Source organism: Lepidochelys kempii, chromosome 1 (assembly GCF_965140265.1).
Source record: "Lepidochelys kempii isolate rLepKem1 chromosome 1, rLepKem1.hap2, whole genome shotgun sequence".
NCBI lineage: Eukaryota > Metazoa > Chordata > Testudines > Cheloniidae > Lepidochelys > Lepidochelys kempii.
The window spans coordinates 55,103,142-55,127,886 of NC_133256.1; the positions used below are offsets into that span (position 1 = coordinate 55,103,142).

Below are 24,745 nucleotides of genomic sequence, written 5' to 3' on the forward strand. Positions count from 1 at the left end.
AGTGCCAGCTTGTCCCTCTTCATAGTCTTTATTTTTCAGCTTCAGAAACCAATAACGAGATTGCAGCGGATGATGTGATTGAGAATCATGTTGCAGACCCACTTTCATCAGATGTTTTTCCAAATGCTATGGATTCTGAATTTTCAGTGTCCTCTTCTCCATTCAATTCATTGGACGGACCAACAACTCATTCAGAGCATTTAGGCCATGAACATTTAGGAACTAATAACCTTAGCATTGATGAATTTATGAAAAATCATGAAGAGTCAGGTGGTAAAGAGCGAAGTACTCAAGAAAACTTGCCAGCATCTTCGCCCAACAAAGGGAAAAAAGTGATACATTCCAGAAGTGCGAGAGAGGTTAATATAGAACTAAAAGCACAAATTATGAAGGAGATTAGAAAGCCAGGAAGAAGTAAGTATAAGAACCCCAAACCACTATCTTTGTGTCCAGATGATTGGAGAGACAACTAGACTCAGTTGAAATATTTAGACTAGAACATTGTATTTTGTAAGCTACTGAGTCATGCAAGAATTATAATAGAGAGAGATCTGTGATTACTAGCAGAAGTAAAAATAAGAGAAGAGAAACCTAATGTGTAGTAGAGAGGAAATCCTTTTAATTCAAAGTTTATAAGGCCTCTTTAGAAAGTTTGAAAATGTTTTCTTTCATACTTTCCTGAGTGGGTGGGTGGAATAGGACTAAATCCATCTGTGTTTATATTCAGATTTTGTACTTACCTACTTTGACAGTAGCCTAGATTTAGTACAATTGATTTTTACATTAAAGTTAACAACTTTTAATTTTTCTTTGAGTGATGGTCCCTATGTATATTCCACACGTGGGATAAGCATGTGCACCATGAGCTTGAGTCTGGAACATTTTTTTTTACAAGCAGTGTCCATTGGCCTGTACATGTGCCATAGCTCTCCTCGTGCACTGAAGCGAGGGCATAAAAGGTGGTGTGGGCTGACACCTTTCCAGTTCCTTCTTACTGTTTCAAGGTCTGAGTCAGAATCTTTGGTGTCCTCAGCTCCTTTTTTTTTTTTTTTTTTTTTACTGTGTCATTGCTGTAAGCTATTGTGTATAGTTAGTTTTAGTAGTCTACATAGTATAGTTAGTGTTTTTTTCCATTGTCTTCCCCCCCGGTAACTTTTTCCCCTTGAGAATGTCCATGGTTCCAGGGTTCAAAAACTGTTTCCTGCCCTCATTCATTTTTGGTGAGCAACTAACAACAACGTTGCCTCTGCTGCCTGTGTGAGGCTCATATTTCTGCCAAGGAAGGGTATAAAGATATGGATCTGATGGTTCAAACATCAGGACTGATGGTGAAAGCTCGGGATGAACAGCCAGTTGATCCATCCTACTGTGAAGAGTGTGGGATCCCTACCCTAGACACCCAGGATTGGTGTAGGAGTCCTATTTTTCCATCACCTGGACACTCACAACTGGCCCTGTTGGAATATTTGGAAGGGGAGACTGAGGAAGATCATATGGTTCTGGGAGCAATCTTGTTGTCTTCACCAGATGAGGCGGTTACTCTATTATCTGTGTCTCTGCCAGATGACTTGAAATAATATGCCTAGGGTGGCTGCAGAGCTATAGATTCAGCTTGAGGAAGTCCTGGAACCGCAGCATATTTTTTTAAACATTCTGCAGCCTTCCTGTCCCAGTTGAGTGGCCCTCCTCATAAATGAGGCCATCATGGACACAGCACAGATAGTTGGCACACTCCTGCTTCTTGTGCTCCCACCTGTAACCGCTCTGAGAAGCACTACTTTGTTCCATCCATGGTGGGAGCTTTTGTTCTCTCACCCACTGCTAAACTCTTTTGTGGTTTAGGCAGCTACAAAGCAGCCCAAGCAACAGCACCCAAAGGCTACTCCCTCTGAAAAAGGACCCAGGTGACTCAGCCTTCTAGGGAGAAAGGTCTTCTCTTCCACCTCCCTCCAGTTCAGGATCTCAGGTGATCAGGCCCGCTTGTCCAAATATGATTTTTACTAATTATAATTTTTTGGAATTTAAGGACAAGCTCCCTAAAGGGGGGCCTAATTCTAGGTCTTAGTGAATGGGGGCAGATTGGTGGCCAAAGCTTTCTTCCAAGCTGCGATTCCCTAGAGAGGTGAAGAGTACCATCGAAGATCTCCCCTTCAGTACTATCCACCTATTCCACAAGAGGGTAGATGAGTGTCTCCACTCCCTCAAAGACTCAAGGATAACGCTTCACTTGCTGAACATTTATGCTGCGGTCCCTAAGAGAAAACACTATAGACTTATGTATAGGGCAAGGCTGCCTCCTCAGCTGTTTTACCACCAACATCCACAGGAGCCACCACACAAGAGACTGAAAGTTTATATACCCAGGAGCCCAGCCTCTGCAGCATCCACCACCATGTTATGCTCTAATCCCCTAGTGAAGAGTTTCTTTTGACAGGACCCATGTGCCTTTATTGATGCTGCTTCACTCCCTTCCTCTGATATTCAAAGGCTGCCTTACCCAATTTGCCAAAAATCTGGAGGGCCCTGACTACAGACAGATGGGTGTTAGATTATTCAGGGTGGTTATCTGATTGAGCTGCTGTTACCTCCTACCCACAGACCGCCTTCCCAGGTCCGTTTTCAAGGACCACTCTCACAAGGAGATTCTGTGACAAGAGGTGAACTTCCTTGCCCTCAGGGGAGTAATAGATAGGGTTCCACCTCAACTTCAAAGGAAGGGATTCTAGTCCCCTTTCTACTTTATTCCCCAGCAAGGTTGGGGAATGGAGGTCAGTTCTAAATCTGAGACGGCTGAACAGGTTCATTCAAAAACTAAAATTCCACATGATATCCTTGGCATCAGTAATTCCCTTGTTAGAGGACACATGGTTCATGGCTTTCGACCTGAGACACATATTTGCACGTAGACATCCACCCGCTCACAGGAGATTCCTCTTTGGTCAAAAACATTACGAATTCAGAGTCTTCCCCTTTGGTCTAGCTGCAGCACCTAACATCTTTACAAATGTTTTTTTCAGAGTGGTAACGTGGATGAGACGAGAGAAATTTACAGTAATCCTTTATGTTGACAACTGACTTCTGACAGACAGTTCCTATGAGGAAGTCCAGTGGTTCTGTTCAGTCTACTTCCTTCCCTGGGTGTCTGCGTCAATCACAAAAAATCTGTTGATCCCCGCAAGGTTCATCAATTTTATAGTGGAGAGATTGGACTTGATCACAAGAAGAGCATATCTACCTCAAGAGGTTTCATGCCATGAGCACTTCCATATATAAGGTCAATCATAGGGCCACTGGACAGTTGAGGTGCTACAGGAGCACTGAAGGAAGACAAGACCATTGAAAAGAACCTAAATGAGTACTTTGTATTGGTTTTCACCGCAGAGACTGTGAGGGAAATGTCCACACCTGAGCCATTCTTTTTAGATGACAAATCTTAGGAAATGTCCCAGATTGAGGTGTCAATAGAGGTGGTTTTGGAACAAATTGATAAATTAAAAACAGTAATAAGTCACCAGGATCAGATGATATTCACCCAAGAGTTCTAATGGAACTCAAATATGAAATTTCAGACCTATTAACTGAGTATGTAACCTATCACTTAAATCAGCTTCTGTATCAAATGATTGGAGGCTAGCTAATATGATGCCAATTTTTAACACAGACTACAGAGGCATCCTGGCAATTACAGGCTGGTAAGCCTAACTTCCAGAACCAGGAAAATTGGTTGAAACTATAGTAAAGAACAGTATTATCAGACACATAGAAGAGCACCATTTGTTGGGGAAGCATCAACACAGATTCTGTAAAGGGAAATCATACCTCACCAATCTATTTGAATTCATCAACAAACGTGTGGACTAGTGTGATCCAGTGGATATAGTGTACTTGGGCTTTTAGAAAGCCTTTTAAAGGCTCTTAAACAAAGTTAGCAGTCCTAAGATGAGAGGGAAAGTCCTCTCATGGATCAATAATTAGTTCAAAGACAGGAAACAAAGCATAGGAATAAATGGTTAGTTTTCAAAATGGATAGTGGTGTAAATAGCGGTGTTGCCCAAGGATCTGTATTGGGACCAGTGCTGTTCAGCATATTCATAAATGATTTGGAAAAAGGGATAAACAATGAGGTAGCAAAATTTGCAAACAATACAAAATTACTCAAGATAGTTGAGTCCAAGGCAGACTGTGACAAGGGATGACTGGGTAATGCAAGTGACATTCAGTGTTGATAAATGCAAAGTAATGCACATTGGAAAACATAATTCCAACTATATATACAAAATGATGGGATCTAAATGGACTTTTATGACTCAAAAAAGAGATGTTGGAGTCATTGTGGATAGTTCTCTGAAAATATCTGCTTAATGTACAGCAGCAGTCAAAAAAGCTAACCATGTTAGAATTATTAGGAAAGGGATAGATAATAAGATAGTAAATAGCATACTACTACTATATAACTCCATGGTATGCCACACCTTGACTACTGTTGCCCCATCTCAGAAAAGATGTATTAGAAATTGAAAAGGTACAGAGAAGGGCAACAAAAATGATTAAGGGTATGGATCAGCTTCTGTATGAGCAGAGATTTAAAAGATTGGGACTATTCAGCTAGGAAAAGAGGATGTGGGGGGATATGAGGTCTTTTATAGAGGTCTATAAAATCATGAATTGTGTGGAGAAAGTGTTATTTATCCCTTCACATAACAAAAGAAATAAATGTCTCCCAATGAAATTAATAGGCAGCAGGAACAAAAGGAAGTACTTCTTCACACAGCACTCGGTCAACCTGTGAGACTTGTTGCCAGGGGATGTTGTGAGGGCTGTAACTATAACGGGGTTCAGAAAAGAATTAGATGAGTTCATGGAGGATAGGTTCATTAATGGCTATTAGCCAAGATAGGTAGAGATGCAATCCTATGTTCTGGGTATCCATAAGCTTCTTACTGTTAGGTGCTGGGACTGGACAATGGGATGGATCACTTGATAATTGCTCTGTTCTGTTCATTCCCTCTGAAGCATCTGGCATCGGCCACTGTCGAAAGACAGGATAGTGGGCTGAATGGACCATTGATCTGACTCAGTATGGCTGTTCTTAGGTTCCCTATCAGACCCAGGACATTCATCAGAACTTGCCTTTCCCCACTCTGCCACGTGGCCTCATGCGCACACTTGATGCTGTTCGCCAGGCTTCTGCTTCACTGCCTACAGGCCTGGCTTCTCTCTGTGTACTCAGCAGAGAAAGGCAACATAAATTGTAATGTGACAGTTTTGGCCAAAGTTTTAGACTCTCTCATCTGGTGAACAACACCAGAGAACATTCGTGTGGGGATTCCTTTCCTCAATCTGACTCCCAAGGCAACCATCATGTAGGAAGCTTCCCTCTTGAGTTGGGGTGCTCACATGGGCCATTATATGGCACAAGACACAGACCCTACAAAAGTCCAGAATGCATATAAATTTACTAGAACGCTAGGTGGTCCATCAAATCTGTGATGCCTTCCCCTCACTCATCCAATCCAGACGTGCAAACAATGTCGGACAACATGACAACAGTATTTTACATAAACAAGCAGGGAGAAAGTGAGATTTGTCTGTCTCTGTTCATAGAGAGGCAGTTGCCCTCTGTAACTGATGCATCGATCATAGCATAACCTTAGCAGCAGCATATTTACCAGGCGTGCAAAACTCAATAACAGACTGCCTGAATAGACATTTTTCCACAAATCACAAATGAGAGATTCACAGCTTTGTTCTTGATGATAACTTTGCCCAGTGGGGAACACTGGCCTGGGATCTTTTTGCCTCATGGGAGAACAGGAAACTTCCTTGGTACTGCTCCAGACCAGCCCTGGGTAAAGGCTTAATGGGAGATGCCCTATTGGTGTCATGGAAGGGTCATTGGGTATACCTTCTGTCCCATCTCACTGATATCACAGGTTCTTTGGAAGAGTCACTTATCCTGTCACAGGAGATCCTGTCACAGGAGAATCTTCTAAAGGAGATTCTCGGATCCTTTCCACCATTGGTGAAGTTCATATCTTAATGGACTCAGTTTTGTTTTATCGTCACTCACTAACTTCTCTCCCCCCCCCCCCCCCAAGCTTCTAGCCACATGTGCTGCGGCCCATCCGTCCATGAAGGTGGCCTTTCTATAGCCATAACGTCAGCCAGAAGAGTCTGTGAACTGGGAGCACTTGTGGCAGACCTACCACATACTTCCTTGTTTAAAGAAAAGGACTCATTACGACGCCACTCTAGATTTGTTCCTAAAGTAGTTTCCAAGTTTTACATGAGCCAGGAAATCCACTTACCAGTATTTTTTCCAAAATTGCATGCCTCAGATGAAGAGAGACAGCTGCATTCTCTAGATGTCTGAAGGGCTTTGGGCTTTTATCTTCAAAGAAAAAAGGATGTTGGAAAAACACACCTAAATTATTTGTTTCCATAGCAGAGCGATCAAGTGATCTAGCTATATTGGTGCAGAGACTTTCAAATTGGATCTTGGGTTGTTTGTATTACCCTTTGTTACCAACTAACTCATATGCCCCTTTGGAGGGGGTGTGAGTGCTCATTCTGCTAGCAGGGGTGCTGGAACAATTTGTATAGTGTGGGTACTGAGAGCCATTGAACCAAACTGTAAACCTGGTGTATGATGGAAACCACTTCAAGCTGGGGGTGCAGCAGCACCCCTAGTTCCAGCATCTGTGTCCACTAGAGGGCAAACTACTTCTGCTGCATCTCTGAGAGACATATCTCCCCTAGAGATATCTAGGGCAGCTACGTGGAGCTCTTTGCATACCTTAATGAGATATTATGTTCTGGTCAAGTTGTCAACTACAGTTACAGCTGTGAGGACAGTAGTACTACAGTCAGCTACCACTGTTGCATCCTCTCCCCAACCCCCATCTGACTACTGCTTGTTAATCACCCACGTGTGGAATACACATAGGGACTATCACTCAAAGAAGAAATAGAGGTTACTTACCTGTAACGGCAGTTCTTCAAGATGTGTGGTCCTGGTCTGTATTCACTACCCGTCCTCAGTCCCCTCTGCAGCGGATTGTTTGAACTGTGGTAAGAATGGGAAACTGGAGAGGTGTCTGCCTGCACCACTTTTTATGCTCTCTGTTCAGAGCAGGAGGAGAGCTATGGCACATGTGCAGGCCAATGGATGCTGCTCGCAAAAAAAATTCCGGACTCAGGCACATGTGTATCCTACATGTGGAATGCAGATAGGGACAACACATTTCGAAGAATCTTCAGTTACAGGTAGGTAACCTATATGTTTACTTGCCTACTTCATACAAATACAGTACCATGTCTTAAGCTGTACAAAAGCTGAATGAAGCTTGCAATTATGCTCATAAAGCAGGGTGTTGCAACAGATATATCTGTGTAGGTTTCATCTAATGAACTTTTTTGCTTTATTTTTTAAGAATATGAAAGAATCTTCTTTTTACTGAAGCATGTTCAAGGCAGTTTACAAACACGACTAATATTTTTACAGAATGTTATTAAAGAAGCCTCAAGGTATGTAGCTAACTAAAAATCTTGTAAAATTATGCTAATGTACTGTTTGTAGTCAGAGGTATGTCCATAACTACTATATATGTCTGCTTGAGACCCACACATTTGTAACTATCATTCACATTTTGATTAACTTATCCTAGAAATTAACTACACAAATGCTTCAAATTACAGGCAAAGGCCCTGGGAGGAAATCTCTTCTGTTCTAGTTCATCATGATCTATGTAGTTCTTGCTCTTTTTTCCCCCAAGCCTGTATATTTGTACAAACTCAGCTCTTTGCTGCTGCTTTTCAATTTAATATCTTGGAAGTGATGACTAAAGGTGTTAAAAGCAGGAAATTGATAAATCCACATAAATCTAGCAAGCTGGGGTGTTAATGTCCAGTATACTAGCTTGCTGCATGCTAACTGGCCATGTGAACCCTGCTACTTGCACACTAAGACTTCTGTAGTGTGCTTTGACCTACTGCTGTTTGAAAAAGTTCCATAGTATACAGTATCCATGTCCACACAGCCAGTTACTGTGTGGCAACCTGGTGCATGGTAGATTTATACCCTAACTTGCTGAGCAGTAAGTCTCTGTAGATAAACCCTACATGGATAAGAATGGTGTAAAATGGGAGAGAATCAGTCCTATTCCACAATGTGGAGCAATGCACTGCTGAAGGACGAATTTGAGTGTGCTTCCCATTTCGAAGAGCTGTGTATTGTAACCAGAACCAGTGGTTCTCAACCAGAGGGGTACATCAGTTCATCTAGATATTTGCCTAGTTTTACAACAGGCTACATAAGAAGCACTAGCAAAGTCAATACAAACTAAAATGTCATACAGACAATGACTTCTTTACGCTGTTCTATATACTATACACTGAAAGGTAAGTAGAATATTTATATTCCAATTGATTTATTTTATAATTATATGGTAAAAGTGAGAAGCAGCAATTTTTCAATAACAGTGTGCTGCGACACTTTTGTATTTTTATGTCTGATTGTGTAAGCAAGTAGTTTTTAAGTAAGGTGTAACTTGGCGGTATTCAAGACAAAAATCATACTCCTGAAAGGGACACAGTAGTCTGGAAAGGTTGAGAGAGACTGTATTATAAAGACTGTGGGCCAGAATGTCAATGACGTAACTCAACATAAACTCATTAACGACAGTGGAATTATATATAATGCTCAGGATCTGGCCTTATATACTTTAATATGGGAGCATCATTCATCTTGCTCCAGAAAGATGTCCTTCTACTCCTCATGTTGGCTTTCTCCAGAAGGAGCTAAATCCACACTTCCTTAGTCAGAGGTTAGATCGATGTAGTGGGTAGTGGGCAAAATCCTGGTCCTTGTGCTTGTTATAGATAGGATGTCCCTGTCTCTATAACCATGGGAACAGTTCATGGAGCACCTGCACAGCCCTTCTGGCCTCCATGCCTTGCTAAACCCTCTCATATGCTATGCCACCCATCCTCAAATTCCTCTTCAGAAGTGTGCTCTAGCTTGTAAGGTGTATGGAGGCCTATGCATAGTGTTTGCTTCCTTACTTTCCCAACACAGTGAAATTATGCCAATTCTGTTGGTGTTAGGATCTCTTGCAGCCCTTAGTTGGGCTTGATGAGTTGTCCATTCAGAATTAGTGTCTTCAGGATGCTGCATAGTTTCTTTCCTCATTCGTCGGTAATGCTCCCAGTCAACAGAATTCAGAGGCAGTGACCAGAGTTGCTGGAGCCTTCAGCAACAAGCCCTGCCCTTTAGCTCAGGACACCAGTTTTTCTGCCTTTGATGGTGGAACATATTGGCAGTTCAGCTTCTCTTGACTGTTTTATTCCGTCATTTTTGTGCAGTAATATCTATACTCGTTCTTTGTTCTCCTCCTCCCCTGGATCTGGTTTTTGGCAGCCTGGTAGTTTCAATCACCTGACTCTGCACTGCAGCATCTTCTCTCTGGGACTCCTCTTTCCATCTTGCACCCATCCTCCCCCTATGTATGGCAGAGCTATCCGGCCAGCACTGGGCTAAATCTAAGCAGTGCTCTCAATATGAGGCAGCATTTACAGGCTCTATAGAGGGTGAATTATGCGCTGCCTGTTCACAGCCATGTGACCCTTGCAGTGGTAGGGCACAGAGTTCAGAGTTGGACCAACATGTCTAGTCCTCTCGTCTGCCCTGAGGAGCCATGAATCCAGTGCAGAAAAGCCTGCTCAGGCACTCCTGAGCAGTTTTTGGAGAGAGTCTAAGGACATTCTTTGGCCCCCTGAAGGGGCAAATCCTGCAACAGTCCAAGGTCAATGGGTACAAACCCCTGAAAGGATCCAAAGTCCCCCCAGATACTGAAGTGGGTCCAGAGCTTCCTGACAAAAGAACTTCTGCACAGCTCCCCTTCCTCCCACTGTGAACTAAGGGATTTTTATGATGCTACGGAGTAAGTCTCACAAACCTTAGATCTCTGGGTCCCAAAAAGGCAAAAGCAGGTATTACCTTTGCAAGGTAGCAGTTAGTATTGAACAAGTGGGATGAAAATCAGGGTTAGACCCCTTCTCCTTTTCCTTTTTGCCCTGAAGGAGTGTTTTTGGGGGCTTTCCTCAAGAAGATTTCTCAGTGCTCATATTAAGCTCATAGCTCTTCCCCACCCAGAAGCATGCAGACAAGCCTGTTACTGCTGTGCCTGTGAAGCCCTCCCTCAAGCTGCAGTGTAATGGAAATTGTACCTGTTTGGCTTTCAGCCCAGGGCCCCTCGCTCTGCTAGGAAAAGGGGCTTGGATTTCAGGCATCAGCAGAATGGGAGTTGGGCCTTCTGTTCATCAGCCAGGAACAGGGGCTCAGAGTCTAAGAGGAAGGAATGGGTCTCTCTCTACCCCTCCCCTTTTTCACAGGCTGGCTCCACATTAAAGTGTATGGGGCATTTCATGCTGACTGACCCAGAGCAGAGGCATATGAGGATTCCACTCTCCATGAAGCTGTAAATAAGAAATCTCCTCCAGGGTTCAAAATAACTCCCAATTTACTGAACAAAGCGCCAAATTTTATTAGGTTGCCCCTTGGGTGCTAGCCAGAGTGGAGGAGCAAGCAGGCAACCTTTCAGGCTTCTAGGGACCTCTAACAAGTTACTTCCTCAATTAAATTAAGGTATTTGTACCAATACTCTTCCCTAAGTGGTCCTCAGGCCAGGATGACTATCATGCTACCTCCCTCTGTGAACAACATGAGCAAATACCACACATGCACCATCAAACACCACCCCCACCAAAAAAAACCAAAAAAGCCTGCAGGATTTTGTAGGACAGGATGCCAGTAACTCATTAATAAAATATATTCCATTTCAAGCATTATTAGATACACAGCTTCCCATAGAAGCCTCTTTTGGGACATCGTAAAATCTGAATGAGGACTTCTGATTAAATCCAAATGTTAAACTAAAATGTATAAAAACAAATTTCCAAAGTTCGGTGCAGAGGTAGCTCCACCAGTTAAAGACAGTCATGTCTTCAGAAGGGGATTTTCTTCCAAAAGACACTGAATAATAATTTCAAACCCTCAGCTATATCCATTCAGACCAAAAAATGTTCATATATTTTTGTAAGGAAAGCCTACTAGGTGGCATGCAAGTGCTACATCGTCTAGGGCTGGGGTGAGCAAACTTCTTGGCCTGAGGGCCGCATCGAGTTTCTGAAGTTGTATGGAGGGCCAGTTAGGGGAGGTTGTGCCTCCACAAACAGCCAGGCATGGCCCAGCCCCTGCCCCCTATCTGACCCCCCTGCTTCTCAGCCCCTGATGGCCTCCCTGGGACTTCTGCCCCATCCACCCCCCCACCCCCCTGCTCTTGGTCCCCTGATGGCCCCCACCGCCCCATCCAACCCCCCCGACCCCTGCCCCATTCACTCCCACCCTCTGACCGCCCCGACCCCTGTCCACATCCCTAACCACCCCCCGAACTCCCCTGCCCTCTATCCAACCTGCCCCCGCACTGCGCTGCCTGGAGCACCGGTGGCTGGCAGCACGGCTGCACCAGGAGAGGCAGCCGCTCTGTGTAGCACAGAGCACCAGGTCAGGCCGGACTCTGCAGCCCTGCCACCCAGAGCATTGTGTCACATGGCGGCGTGGCTGCAGGGGAGGGGCCGGGGGACAGCCTCAGGGGCTGGCCAGGATGGTCCCATGGGCCGGATGTGGCCCATGGGCCGTAGTTTGCCCACCTCTGGTCTAGGGGTATGACTTTTTTTTGTCTGGAGTGAAACATCTCTGGTTTTTGACCTGATCAAGCCCTTGATGTGATTTTGTGAGAAGCGCACTGGCTTCTAATGTGGTAGCTACAAGGAAGCTGTGCACCTGTGAATACCAATCAGTCATCCTAAACACATACTTATAGGTGAGCAGCTGTTTGGAGAAACAGAGGAATTAGTTGCTGAGGATGCAGAGAAGCTTCAACCCTCACTTCAAAGCCAGCATAGCAATACGTTTTTTGCTATCAACATAAACACTGTCAAGGAAAGGACTATTTCCCCAGCAGAGCAAAAATTCTGAAGGAGAAGCTTCCAAGGATAGATTGATAGAATATCCTCCAAACTAACAAAATCCTCAGCATGAAAAAGAGCATTTGTGTATGAGAATTCACAATTCCTGTATAAGACTCTTCCTTTTGATCTACCCTCTGCATCCAGAGTCTTAAGAAATGACTGCTAGTAGTCACAGGAAGGCACAGGTCATAGGTTGTTATATCAGTCACTTCCTGGCAGTAGTCATCCGTAGCTAGTTATCTCCAAAGGCTGGGGTTTCTGGTGCTACACATTGGCTTCAGCCCCTTAATAGGTTAACCCAAATGTGCCTGCAGAATTTATTTTGTATAACAATTTTGCAGTGTATCATGTGTGCAGTTCCTTGCCCTCTAAAGGACAAGGAACTGCACACCTGATACAATGCAAAATTAGGTATCATTCTCCCATCACATCTGAATGTCCCTTTGCGGGCAAGTAAGTACAAACATGCTGAAAGCAAACCCAATTTTCACTCTAGACCCTTGTACACTCACTGTGGAAGCAAGCCTATCAAGTAGGGAGCATACTTGAAAGACACATTTTCCAAAATTTTAGAGTATGCATCCTTTTAACTCCCTTTTGTAGTTCTGAGTGGTGTGTTTGAACCAACCCCTGCCCTAAATGTGACCATACAGGATTGGACCGGTGTCCTGTATGACCGTGGCCAGTGCCACTTCAGAAGAAAGTACAAGAAAACCATGTAGTAGGCAATTCATTGTGGTTACTGGAGAAGTTTGTTGCTTCCCATTGGAGGTTGGCTTATGATTGAGGTATGAATGTTTATATTGCTTCCAAAACTAGGAAGTAATCAAAGGACAAACATTTCCAGGCCAGTGGAAATAATGTCCTGGACGGAGAAGAATCTGTTACCTTTCAAGACAGTTAACATAAAGGCTACAGGAAAGGGGAGAATTGAATTCCTCTTCCAATGCTACCACAGAAGTCACTTATAGTAAGGACCAGACCTCCTCTTGAAGTATGGACTCCTTTGTCTGGACTAGGAACAGCTACAGTTAACTACCTGGCTACTGGAAGAGAAATGTAGTTTAGTATGGATTTTCCATTAGCTTCTTCATACATTTTGGTAACTAGACAGAACTGAATCAGGAAATTGCATTCATTGATCTGGTCAAACTTAGGTTTCTGGTGCAAGAGGAAACAAAGCTCTGGAGGCAGGGACTGCTTCTTTGTTTGCACAAGGCCCAGCACAGTGGGGCTCTGGCCTCTCCGCTATACAAGAACTCCATCATGGTTGACATGAGGAAAAGGTTATTCTTATAGCTCCAGACACCTTTGTTTAAGGGGAGTTCCTCTTTCCGCAGTTCCTGGGACATATTGCTTGTCGACCTAAGTTACACTACTCCAGCTACACTGTTCACGTAGCTGGAGTCAACGTAGCTTAGGTCGACTTACACCGGTGTCTCCACTGTGCTGGGTCGATGGGAGACTCTCTCCAGTGAACTTCCCTTTCTCTTCTCAGACAGCTGGAGTACTAGCAGTGGCGTAGCCAGGTGGAGAAAACAGGGGGAGTGGAGATAAAAAAGGCACCACCCACTTGTACTCACCTGGCAGTGCTCTGGGTCTTCAGCGGCACTTCGGCGTCGGGTTCTTCACTCGCTCCGGTCTTCGGTGGCACTGAAGGATGCCCGCCACCGAAATGCCGCCGAAGACCGGAGCAAATGAAGACCCGGAGCGCTGCCTGACCCGCCGCCGAAGACCCAGAGCACTGCTGGGTGAGTAAAAATTCAAAAGGCGCAAAAATTTTTTAAAGGCGCAACTTGTGCTCTGTGGGGGAGTGGCCACTGCCCCGCTCCTCCCCAAGCTACGCTACTGAGTACTGGGGTCGACCGGACAGCACTCTGCCGTCAATTCAGCAGGTCTTCGTTAGACCTGCTAAATTGACCCCTGCTGCGGCAATTGCAGCAGTGTTGATTTCCCCATAGTGAAGACAAGCCCATAGTTCTCCCATTGTTTTGTTCTAACCCTTAGACCTCCTTTGGAAGGTTGTGGTATAAATGGGTATTCTGAGGGCTCTAAAGATGTGTCTCAAGAATACCAAGCTAGTAACAAAACAGCTTCTATAATGCCTTACTTGTTACCCAGAAGCCAATAACACAGTTCCCTTAAAGCAACCCAGCCTTGTTGCTTCCTCCCAGACAGCCAAGTCAAATATAATGAGGATTATTGAAAAACTTGTTCATCATATGAAAAAGTTCTATCCATGCCAGTTAATATTTCAGTTCTTACCCAAATACATGCTTACAGTCAATTCTTATTAACTAAACTAAAATTTATTTAAAAAGAGAGCTGAGTACTGGTTAAAAGACATACATACAGATGTGAATATAGTTCTTAGATCAGTCTCTTAGTAGAGATGATGAGTTGTAGAGTTGCAAAGAGTTCTTTCAGAATTAGTCCCTAGGTTCACAAAAAGAAAAGGAGTACTTGTGGCACCTTAGAGACTAACCAATTTATTTGAGCATGAGCTTTCGTGAGCTACAGCTCACTGTATCAGATGAAGTGAGCTGTAGCTCACGAAAGCTTATGCTCAAATAAATTGGTTAGTCTCTAAGGTGCCACAAGTACTCCTTTTCTTTTTGCGAATACAGACTAACATGGCTGTTACTCTGAAACCATAAAATTAGTATTACCTCTCATTCTCTAATAATACACGTTTACATTTCAAAGTTCTAGTCTATCTAACATGGCTGTGTTAGCTATTTATAAGGAATAGCCCTAATTACCATTTATATACTTCTCTAATATGTCTTTAAAGGTTGAATTAGGGTCATTTAGCCTACAAGTTACTTAACCCTTTCTGGCCCTGTGTCACACCTGCCCATCCTAGCTAATAGCTGTTGATGGACCTGTCCTCCATGAACTTATCTAGTTCTTTTTTTGAACCGTGATAGTCTTGGCCTTCACAACATCCTCTGGCAAAAAGTTTTATAGGTTGTGCATTTGTGTGAAGAAATACTTCCTTTTGTTTTAAACCTGCTGCCTATTAATTTCATGTGGTGACCCTTAGTTCTTGTATTAGAAGGAGTAAATAACACTTTCTTATTTACTTTCTCTACACCAGTTACGATTTTATAGACTTCTATCATCTCTCTCCCCCCACCCCGCTCCCACCCCTCCAGTTGTCTCTTTTTCCAAGCTGAAAAGTCACAGGTCAGGGCAACTACATCTGATTCCCATTAGTGGTTCAGCAAGAGCACCCATTCTCAGGCTTCTGGTTCTCTACCCATTGCCTTTCTTGTGTAGAAACATGTATCTCTCTCCTTTTTGACAGGTTGAACAGTTCCCTGCCTTCACTGTTATTCCCAGCAACATAGACTTTCTAAACAGACCTGCTTGCTTTCTCTTCAGAGACTAGTAGTGTAACTGTCCACAGTTAAGCTATCTCACGGTTCTTCTAAGCAAGCATATTTGATTAAAATAAAAGCACTACGGAGAAAACAATAAAATCTACAAGCATGCTAATAAACCTACCAGAAATCACCCACCCCAACATGGGTTCTGGTAGGAATTTCCTTTAAAGCCTCACCCAATGGTTTCCCTGTGGTTTCAGTTTCATCCAGAGAAGCTGTGTAGCAAAATAAGATTTCTTTCTGTTAGCAGCCTCTCTCCTCATTTAACTCACCCCAGTGGTCTGGAAAGTGACCAGAATACAAACTGAAAATTTTCTCTAAAGTGAGACTTAAACATATAATTTTTGCCTTAAATTGATTGTTATTAAGTTGTTGTCTTACTGCTAATAATTGGTTGTTGAAAAGTTTCAGCCATGTTGGAAGAACTCTGCTGAAGGGTCGGGCTGCCCCTCTGAGGGGATCTGAGCTCCTCTGCCTGCCCCTCATGTCAAACCCAGACACATGGGAGCCTTGACTCTCTGAGGGGTCCTAACTCCTTTCCCTGCCGTGTGTGCGCGTGCGCACGTGCTGGAATTGGCGGGTGGGTAGTGCATGGTGTGGCTGCCCCCCTGGATGGGAAGCTGAGAATAGGCATGCTTGGAACATGCACCAAGCACATAGTGCTGAGACCAAGGCCAGGAGTTGGGAATAGGCATGCTCGGTGCATATCACAGACTCGTAGCACTGTCACTGAAAATTGGGGACGGAAATACCTATTGAGATAAATGGAACAGTTTACATGTCTCAGAGCTTTCTTCATGGAGTGTTCTCATTCAGCGCAGAACATCTCATTGAGATGAATGGGCCACTTCACACCTGTCTGAGCTTCCTGTGCTGCAGATGGATATGTAGAGCCCCTTCCCCACACACTAGGCCCAGATTCACAGGGATTTTTTCTTTCTACTCTCTTTTCCTGCTTACAGCTGATATGGGCACTTCTCAGACACACCACCTTCCCACCCCTACAAAGCCAGGGGTGTGGAGAAGGGTGAAGCTGCTCTGTGGGGGAGGAGGGGAAAGGGCAATAGGGGAATGGGTTTCAAATCAGTAGGATGTGAGGAGCTGAGGTCAGAACAATGGTATAATGGAGGGAATGCTGGAGCAGTGGTATGAAGTCTAAGCATTATCTCAGGAAAAAGAACAGGAGGACTTGTGGCACCTTAGAGACTAACAAATTTATTTGAGCATAAGCTTTTGTGAGCTACAGCTCACTTCATCGGATGCATTCAGTGGAAAATGCATCCGATGAAGTGAGCTGTAGCTCACGAAAGCTTATGCTCAAATAAATTTGTTAGTCTCTAAGGTGCCACAAGTACTGCTTTTCTTTTTGTGAATACAGACTAACACGGCTGCTACTCTGAAACCTGTCATTATCTCAGGAGTATCTTGTGCCCTTCTAGAAAACAGAGTTCAGCAAAACTCTAACTTCTGAAAACCAAGGAATATAGAATTAATGTGCATGCCAGCAAAACCTTAACTCTGCTGCCCTGGAGCTGGTAGTAGCCAATGGGAATTATCTACATGCACACCAGGTGTAGCTGTACTGAATGTTTAGAGGATTGGTTGGTGCAGTACGGCAGAGCTTGATTGTGATGTGAGATCTAGGGACTTCTGCACCCCTCTCTTTGTCCCCCTCTGTGTGTGAATAAAGGAAAGCGGTACATGTGTACCTATTGAGATCCAATATGCTCCTTTTAGCAATGAGTTTGGAAGGTTGTGTTAGTAGCTGTGCACTAGGGTCTTACTGCTATGGGGAATGTCCACAATGAGGCAGGATACGAGTGGTCTGTGGGTTTAATGGGGGGGGTGAGTGAAAGTGTGTTAAATAGCGTCTTGTGCATAAGGGTGAAAGTGTTCGTAAAAGGGACTGAAATTGTAAAATTCAGCAGCAGGGGTATTTCTATGGAGTGGGCTTAAATATAGGTATCTCCTGTTCAGTACAGTTGTGTCCTACATTGGTCATGTGCCTATACCCCGAGCATTCTACAGTGTCTGCAAAGGCACTGTGGAGATATGTGCATTATGGATGTATTTGGTCATTGCTCAGAGTGTAGAGTTAAGGTTGCATTGGCATATATGTTAATTTTGTATTTCCTGGTTTTTAGAGGTTTGAGTTTTGCTGACTTCAACGTTCTGGAAAGGCACATGGTATCACTGGATAATCTTGACTCTGTTAATTAAGTTTTTGTCAGTGAATACATACAGGAAAGAGGGTCAGAATAAATAATTGTGCTATGACAGTAGCTTGCCAGAACTTCTACAGACAAGAGTGCATATACAGTGAACCTCTGATGTATGTAGTGAAAAGTTTTCAGAGTTAAGGTCTAGTTTTGAAAATTCCATTTCTTTACACTGTCAGTTTAATATTAACAGCATTATTTTTATACTTCCTTTTCCGTTCAGGTTTAAAAAACGAATGCTGATAGAACAGCTTGAGGGTTTTCTGGAAGAAATCCATCGCAGATCCAACCAAGTTAACCATATCAACAGCAGCTAAGAGATGTTTTACACATCGAAAAGCCACAGTAGGGCACGGCTGTATTACCTGCATTCATTTTTGACATGCACTCTTGGCTCAAGTACCCTATCTGAAAGACTAAAAGCTGCCCTCTAGTATGATGGAAAAAGTATATGTAATCTTTTTCTTCATTTGTTATTTTTGTAATGTGAAAAATGTCACTAAAAGCATTTTTATTTAACAAACTAAGAACAGAGAATTTCTTGCTTGTCATTGACGTAAATGTCACTTTCCCTCAGGTTCTATTTTCTTAACCCAACCTTCAAAACTATCATCTCTGTTAAGGTTGAACTTTGCCAAAAAAAAAAAAAAAAAAAAGGTAAAAAAGTTGCTTTGTAATTTCAAGAAAAGCACATACATTAAACAAGGTAATGTTTTGTATATACAGTTATTTTGGATATATTATTGTAAGTTGTACAAATGTATTTTGAAAAATATTTAAAAAAAGCACTTTTGTTATTCCATCAATAAAAAGCCCTCTATTTTAATCTTTGGTGGTTAGGAATGAGTACAGTTTTCACTGAAGTGGCTCATTTCTCTCCTCCCCTTTTTAGATTTACAGTTTTATTGTCAGTTTTGAGGAACCAGCTACAATTTTAAGCCTCATTGGAAATGCTGACTACTTGGTTCTCAGAATAAGATATAAATTATGAAAAGAAACTAAGAAAGCTGCCATTTGGCCACATAGTTATGGTGATAAGTTGGCATAGCATCATGTATTCTAAGTCTTATTTTTACTGAACAGCGTCACAGATCTCATGTACTGTATTCACACCAGAGAAATGGCAAAATGTGGGATTATTTAATTTTTCTTTGAGATTTAACCATCCTTCCAGTTATGCCAACCTTATCCTTTGCTCCTTAACGAGGCTGCTTGTGTACCTAACCCTCTCTCCCTTCCCAGGCCCTGCACTGTAAAGTAAAAGAGAATTTTTTTGCTGTAAAGTCTGCATTGGAAGTAATGTATGTGGTGGTACTGATTCAGTTTAGGTGAGTAGAGACACTCAGGCTATGTCTACTACAAGTGAAGGTGTGAGTGTAGCACAGGTATGCTTACCTGTGCTGTTAGCTTTAATTTAGCTCAACCAGGTGACAACAGTAGCGTAGACGTGGTGGCTCAGATTAGCAACTCGGGTACATAGAGTCCCCAGTGGGCTTGTACTCTGGTGTCCTGGTGCCAATTCCTTAACAGCCTGTCTCTCAGCTGGATTATTTCTTGGATGCACTTCAGGCTGCTTGTTTACCTCAGCACTTCAGCTTGATAATGTAACTGATTCTGGAACCTAATTCAGTTTTTAATTTTTTGTTTAAAATTTTAATTTCAGGAGCAGAAAATAAACCACCACTTGAAAAATAGCAGATAATGTAAAGCTTTGTGGTGGGTTGGTATTGCCTCCTCTCAGCTGATTCAGTCTTGTGAGCAAAGAACACAAGTAACTAATGCATTCTGTTGGTTTTAGCTAGTCTCCTGTTACCTTGTGACTCCAACCATTTTTTAAAAAGAGTAAAAGATGCTTTTATACAGCAACAAAATAAAAGCACACTACACAAAATGCAAAAGTAACACATTTTTATTTATAAGATTATTTGGTTAAACATTTATCCGCTCTTGTGGATTTTTTGCAAAATACTTTTAAGTATCCAGTTTTTAATAAATATGCATAGTGTGCGTCAATCTCACTGAAGGAAAGATGGCTGCAGAAGGAATAAGGGGAGGGTGCATTGGACACACTTATTCTGAGGGATTTGTAACTCTTCCTATAAAGAGCACTGAACCTGTGAATTAAAATAAACACTTCATTAAAATTGCACACTCAAACACTCATGGCCTAACTTGCAAAAAGTGTATACATGTAATTGTGCACCTAATTTTTACATGCAACTTGTTGGTTAACTGTCAGATGGTCACATACATGCAAATATTGGTTTTGTGGGTCCAATTGCAGTAACTCTTGCTTTTTTAAAAGTTTGTGAAACCAGTTAAGGACCAGATTAATTTGTTAATTTGCACATTAGATTCAGTTGCTTATTAAAGTGTTGGCAGCTGAACAAGAAGCTCCCTTATCTAGTATGATTAAATCTTGGCCAAAATGAAAATGGCTTTGAACTTGACCAAATAGTAATGGGTCAGATTCATTCCTATGTATATGTACTAGAGTTACAGCAGAGATGGATTTGGCCCATTGGGTTACTGCCTCATTAGATTCATAATTCATCTATGCTTTAAATCACTTAAGATATCATCGCATTTCAGTTTATCAGCTTGTCTTTTTTTCTCTAGACAGATCTGTTCTGAAGTTGAATTTCAGAGAAGACGGTGGTGCTCTTAACTGTACCATAATTGGGTCAAGGGCTATATTTTCCGAAGTCTTTGGAAAGTGCCTAGCACATTGCAGAATATAAATATGAGGGGAGAGTTTCTGGGCTTTTGTTCTGTAGTGAGACCTAACTTGCAGGTGGTAGGAGTTTGGAGCTTGCTGCCTCCCAAATGGATAATAAACCAAACATTAAACATCACTATTTTTAATAGTAGCTTTATTTACTCTTTTCCCCTCCCCAAAGAAGACAGACTTCTACCAAAAACAAATGTACATTTTTACACTTTTTTATGATAAATAGAAGAAAAAAATGTGATTTGCAATACTATATGACTGTTTCTGGTGCTATTCTGATTAGAATGCTGTCTGTGGTTTCTTTCTTGCTCTACTTGATTTCTCTAAATTTGTATTTTACAGTCCAATTTTCATCCTATTAATGTTGAGTATAGTTGAGCATAGTTGAGTATAGTAAGTTTTATTTTTTTTTGTTCAATTTGCTCACTAAAGACACTTTTAATACTTACAAGTGGCAACTTTCTTGCTTGTCTCGGCAAGACACAAAGCAGTGGCAGGACAGATTAGGCCCCATGCCTCTCCAGATCAGGAGATGCTTAGATTTGAGTCATAGAGGCAGGACAGGGGAGGAGAAACTTGTACTGCCCCTGCATGTGCTTTACCTTTCCATTCTTTGGATAAATGGATGTTAGTCCCCAGGGCCATCAGAGTGCCTTTGGTTACTAAATTTATGCTGAAGAACAGTCTAACTGAATTCCCATGATTGTCAATTTTTCTGCTTCCACTGTTTGTAGTTGAAAATTTATTCTACAGATTGTTTTTAAAGGAGTTTTATGGAAATTGAAGTCATTTTAGAGAATAGCTCCTTATTTATTTATGGGACACACTCATAAGATTTTTTTACTGTTAGGTGAGTGACTCCTATACTGAATAAATGAATTGTGTACCTGTATTGGCGTGCCTTAGGAAAAAGATGAAAGGTCTGTCTGCTTTGAAAATAGGAGTTCGAGATCTTTTTAGTAGCACCATAGCTGCCATGCAAGAGAGAGAACATTCACGTGTCAGTTTCAGTTTTGCCTTCTCTTCTATAGAGCACCCTCAAAAAACTCAGGTTTTTACTACCCTAACCATCAAATTATTCATCTGCCCTTACTGTGATAAAAATAAATGTAATGTTTAATTAACCAGCAGAAAAAAATCACCCCAGGTGAACAAGCAAGTAAAAGTTTGCAAGGATGAATTACACAGGTAATGTAGTGCTGTCTACTCACTGAGTAATTACTCCTGCTTGCCTTTGAGTTTTAAGACTCACCACTGATATTTTTTTGTTGCTAGTACTAACACCCGGTCAAGACACTACTGCACCACTTGCCCTGTTCATAACCATGTGTGCATAGAGATAGAGTTTACGGTAAGTTGACAAATGATGCAAATTCTCCCCTTTTTGCAGATGGAAAACACAGGCACACAGAGATGAAGTGATCTGCCCAAGATCACACTGGAAACTTATGGCAGACCCCTCTGAATTGAACCCTAGTATCCTGAATCCCAGTGCCGTCCCTGAACTATAAGACTGCTTCCACTCTGCAGTTATTTTGTTACTATCTATTTAACTTACATTTTTAAAGTTATAAAAACCCTGTTTAAATATAATTGATACGGCTGTCAATTAATCGCAGTTAACTCACACGATTAACGAAAAAATTAATCACGATTAATCGCACTGTTAATAGAATACCAACTGAAATTTATTAAATATTTTTGGATGTTTTTCTATATTTTCAAATATACAGTACTCACTTTATTTTTATTACAAATATATTCACTGTAAAAATTATAAAAGAAATAGTATTTTTCAATTCACCTCATACACGTAGTGCAATATCTTTATTGTGAAAGTGTAACTTACAAATGTAGATTTTTTTTGTTACATAACTGCACTCCAAAAAAAAAAAAAAAAATTTAGAGCCTACAAGTCCACTCAGGTCCTACTTCTTATTCTGCCAATCACTAAAACAAACAAGTTTGTTTACATTTACGGGAGATACTGCTGCCTGCTTCTATTTACAATGTCACATGAAAGTGAGAACAGGTGTTCACATGGCACTTTTATAACTTACGTTGCAAGGTATTTACGTTCCAGATATTCTAAACATTTGTATGTCCCTTCATGCTTCAGCCACCATTCCAGAGGACATGCTTTCATTCTGATGATGCTTGTTAAAAAAATAATGCATTAATTAAATTTGTGACTGAACTCCTTGAGGGAGAATTGCATGTCTCCTGTTCTGTTTTACCCACTTTCGGCCATATATTTCATGTTATAGCAGTCTCGGATAATGACCCAGAACATGTTCGTTTTAATAACGCTGTCACTGCAGATTTGACAAAATGCAAAGAAGGTACTAATGTGAGATTTCTAAAAATAGCTACGGCACTTGACCCAAGGTTTAAGAATCTGAAGTGCCGTCCAAAATCTGAGAGGGATGAGGTGTGGAGCATGCTTTCAGAAGTCTTAAAAGAGCAACACTCAGATGGGGAAACTACAGAACCCAAAACACCAAAAAAGAAAACCTGCTTGTGGCATCTGACTGAGATGATGAAAATGAACATGCGTTGGTCCGCTCTGCTTTGGATTGTTGTTGAGTAGAACCCATCATCAGCATGGACACATGTCCTCTGGAATGGTGTTGAAGCATGAAGGGACATATGAATTTTTAGCACATCTGGCATGTAACTATCTTGCGTCACTGGCTACAACAGTGCCATGTGAAAGCCTGTTCTCACTTTCAGGTGACATTGCAAACAAGAAGCGGGCAGCATTATCTCCTGCAAATTGTAACCGAACTTGTTTGTTTGAGTGATTGGCTGAAGTAGGACTGAGTGGACTTGTAGGCTCTAAATTAGGGGTGGGCAAACTACAGCCCAGGGACCGTATGCAGCCCTTCAGACATTTTAATCCGGCCCTTGAGCTCCTGCTGGCGAGCGGGGTTGGGGGCTTGCCCAGTCCACATGTGTCATGGCTCCGCGTAGCTCCCAGAAGCAGGGGCATGTCCCCGCTCTGGCTCCTATGCGTAGGGGGGGCAGCCAGGGGGCACTGCATGCTGCCCCTGCCCCAGGCACCACCCCACAGCTCCCATTGGCTGGGAACTACGGCCAATGGGAGCTGCAGGGGTGGCGCCTGTAGACGGGGCAACATGCAGAGCTACATGGCTGTGCCTCTGCCTAGGAGCCAGAGTGGGGACATGGCGCTGCTTCCAGGAGCTGCTTCAGGTAAGCGCCACCCGGAGCCTGCACCCTTGATCCCCTTCTGTCCCCCAAGTCCCTGCTCCAGCCCTGATCCCCCTCCTGCCCTCCTAACCCCTTGGTCCCAGCTTGGAGCACTCTCCTGCACCCCCAACTCCTCAGCTACACCCCAGAGCCCACACCCCTCAGCCAGAGCCCACACTTCCCCCTCATACCCTAACCCCCTGTCCCACCCCAGAGTCCCCTCCTGCACCCTGAACTCCTCATTTCCGGCCCCACCCCAGAGCCTGCACCCCCAGCCGGAGTTCGGACCCCTAACCCCCAATTTTGTGAGCATTCATGGCTCACCATACAATTTCCATACCCAGATGTGGTTCTCTGGCTAAAAAGTTTGCCCACCCCTGCTCTAAAGTTTTACATTGTTTTATTTTTTGAATGGAGCTATTTTTTTGTACATAATTCTACACTTCTTTCAACTTTCATGATAAAGAGATTGCACTACAGTACTGTACTTGAAATGGGGGAATTGAAAAATACTATTTCGGTTTTTTTACAGTGCAAATATTTGTAATAAAAATAAATATAAAGTGAGCACTGTGCACTTTGTTTCTGTTGTAATTTAAATCAATATATTTGAAAATGTAGAAAACTCCCCAAAATATTTAAATAAATGGTATCCTATTATTAACAGCCTGATTAATTGTGATCAATTTTTTTAATCGCTTGAGAGCCCTAATAATTTCCCAAATACATTTCTAGGTAGCTATGTAGTGTAATTAATACACTGACCAAAAAAATTAACACATTTGTAGGCTTTTTAGGATAAAACCATTTGCCAAAAATAATTTTAATCCAAGATATATATTAAAAATATGTAACAAATCTAGTTTGATTAGAATGATTTCCTTCTGTCTCCCAATCTAATTATTTCCAAATTTTTCTTTTCAATAAAATGTATGACTAGATTTTCCAGATTTTTAAGTAACCAAATCTTGTACAATTGCATGTAGCTATAAACATGTTAAAACCAGCCGTGACTGCTCTAGCAGTGGAGTACAGGAGGAAGAGAAGAGAACACCTTGGTGGCTAAAGAGAAAGTTAACCAGGTAGAAGACAGAGTGATAGAAAAGAACAGTGGCAAAAACACTATCAAGCTGACCACATTTGGGATTGGAGAGAGAGTGTGTGTG

General features: G+C 42.3%; 2 protein-coding genes across 12 annotated transcripts in view; one reads left to right on the plus strand and one right to left on the minus strand.

The window, feature by feature from the left end:
• INTS6 (integrator complex subunit 6) overlaps positions 1 to 20,530 on the plus strand; it is a 77,582-nt gene extending 57,052 nt beyond the window's left edge. For 5 of the 7 annotated variants that reach the window (XM_073343184.1, XM_073343205.1, XM_073343196.1 and 2 more), the window contains 3 exons: positions 40 to 414; positions 7,434 to 7,527; positions 17,862 to 20,530. In XM_073343184.1, the coding sequence (XP_073199285.1) occupies positions 40 to 414; positions 7,434 to 7,527; positions 17,862 to 17,955 (563 nt within the window). In that variant the 3' untranslated portion in view covers positions 17,956 to 20,530. Of the gene's footprint in view, positions 1 to 39; positions 415 to 3,017; positions 4,916 to 7,433; positions 7,528 to 17,861 lie in introns of those variants that run through there. The other 2 variants (XM_073343217.1, XM_073343202.1) reach the window with 2 other exon arrangements.
• The window catches only part of SERPINE3 (serpin family E member 3), a 51,301-nt gene continuing 46,101 nt past the window's right edge, over positions 19,546 to 24,745 (minus strand). For 4 of the 5 annotated variants that reach the window (XM_073343219.1, XM_073343231.1, XM_073343218.1 and 1 more), the window contains 2 exons: positions 21,257 to 21,340; positions 19,546 to 19,752 (listed from right to left, as the gene is read on the minus strand). In XM_073343219.1, coding sequence (XP_073199320.1) covers positions 19,709 to 19,752; positions 21,257 to 21,340 — 128 coding nt within the window. In that variant the 3' untranslated portion in view covers positions 19,546 to 19,708. The remainder of the gene's footprint in view (positions 19,753 to 21,256; positions 21,341 to 24,745) is intronic. The other variant, XM_073343241.1, reaches the window with a different exon arrangement.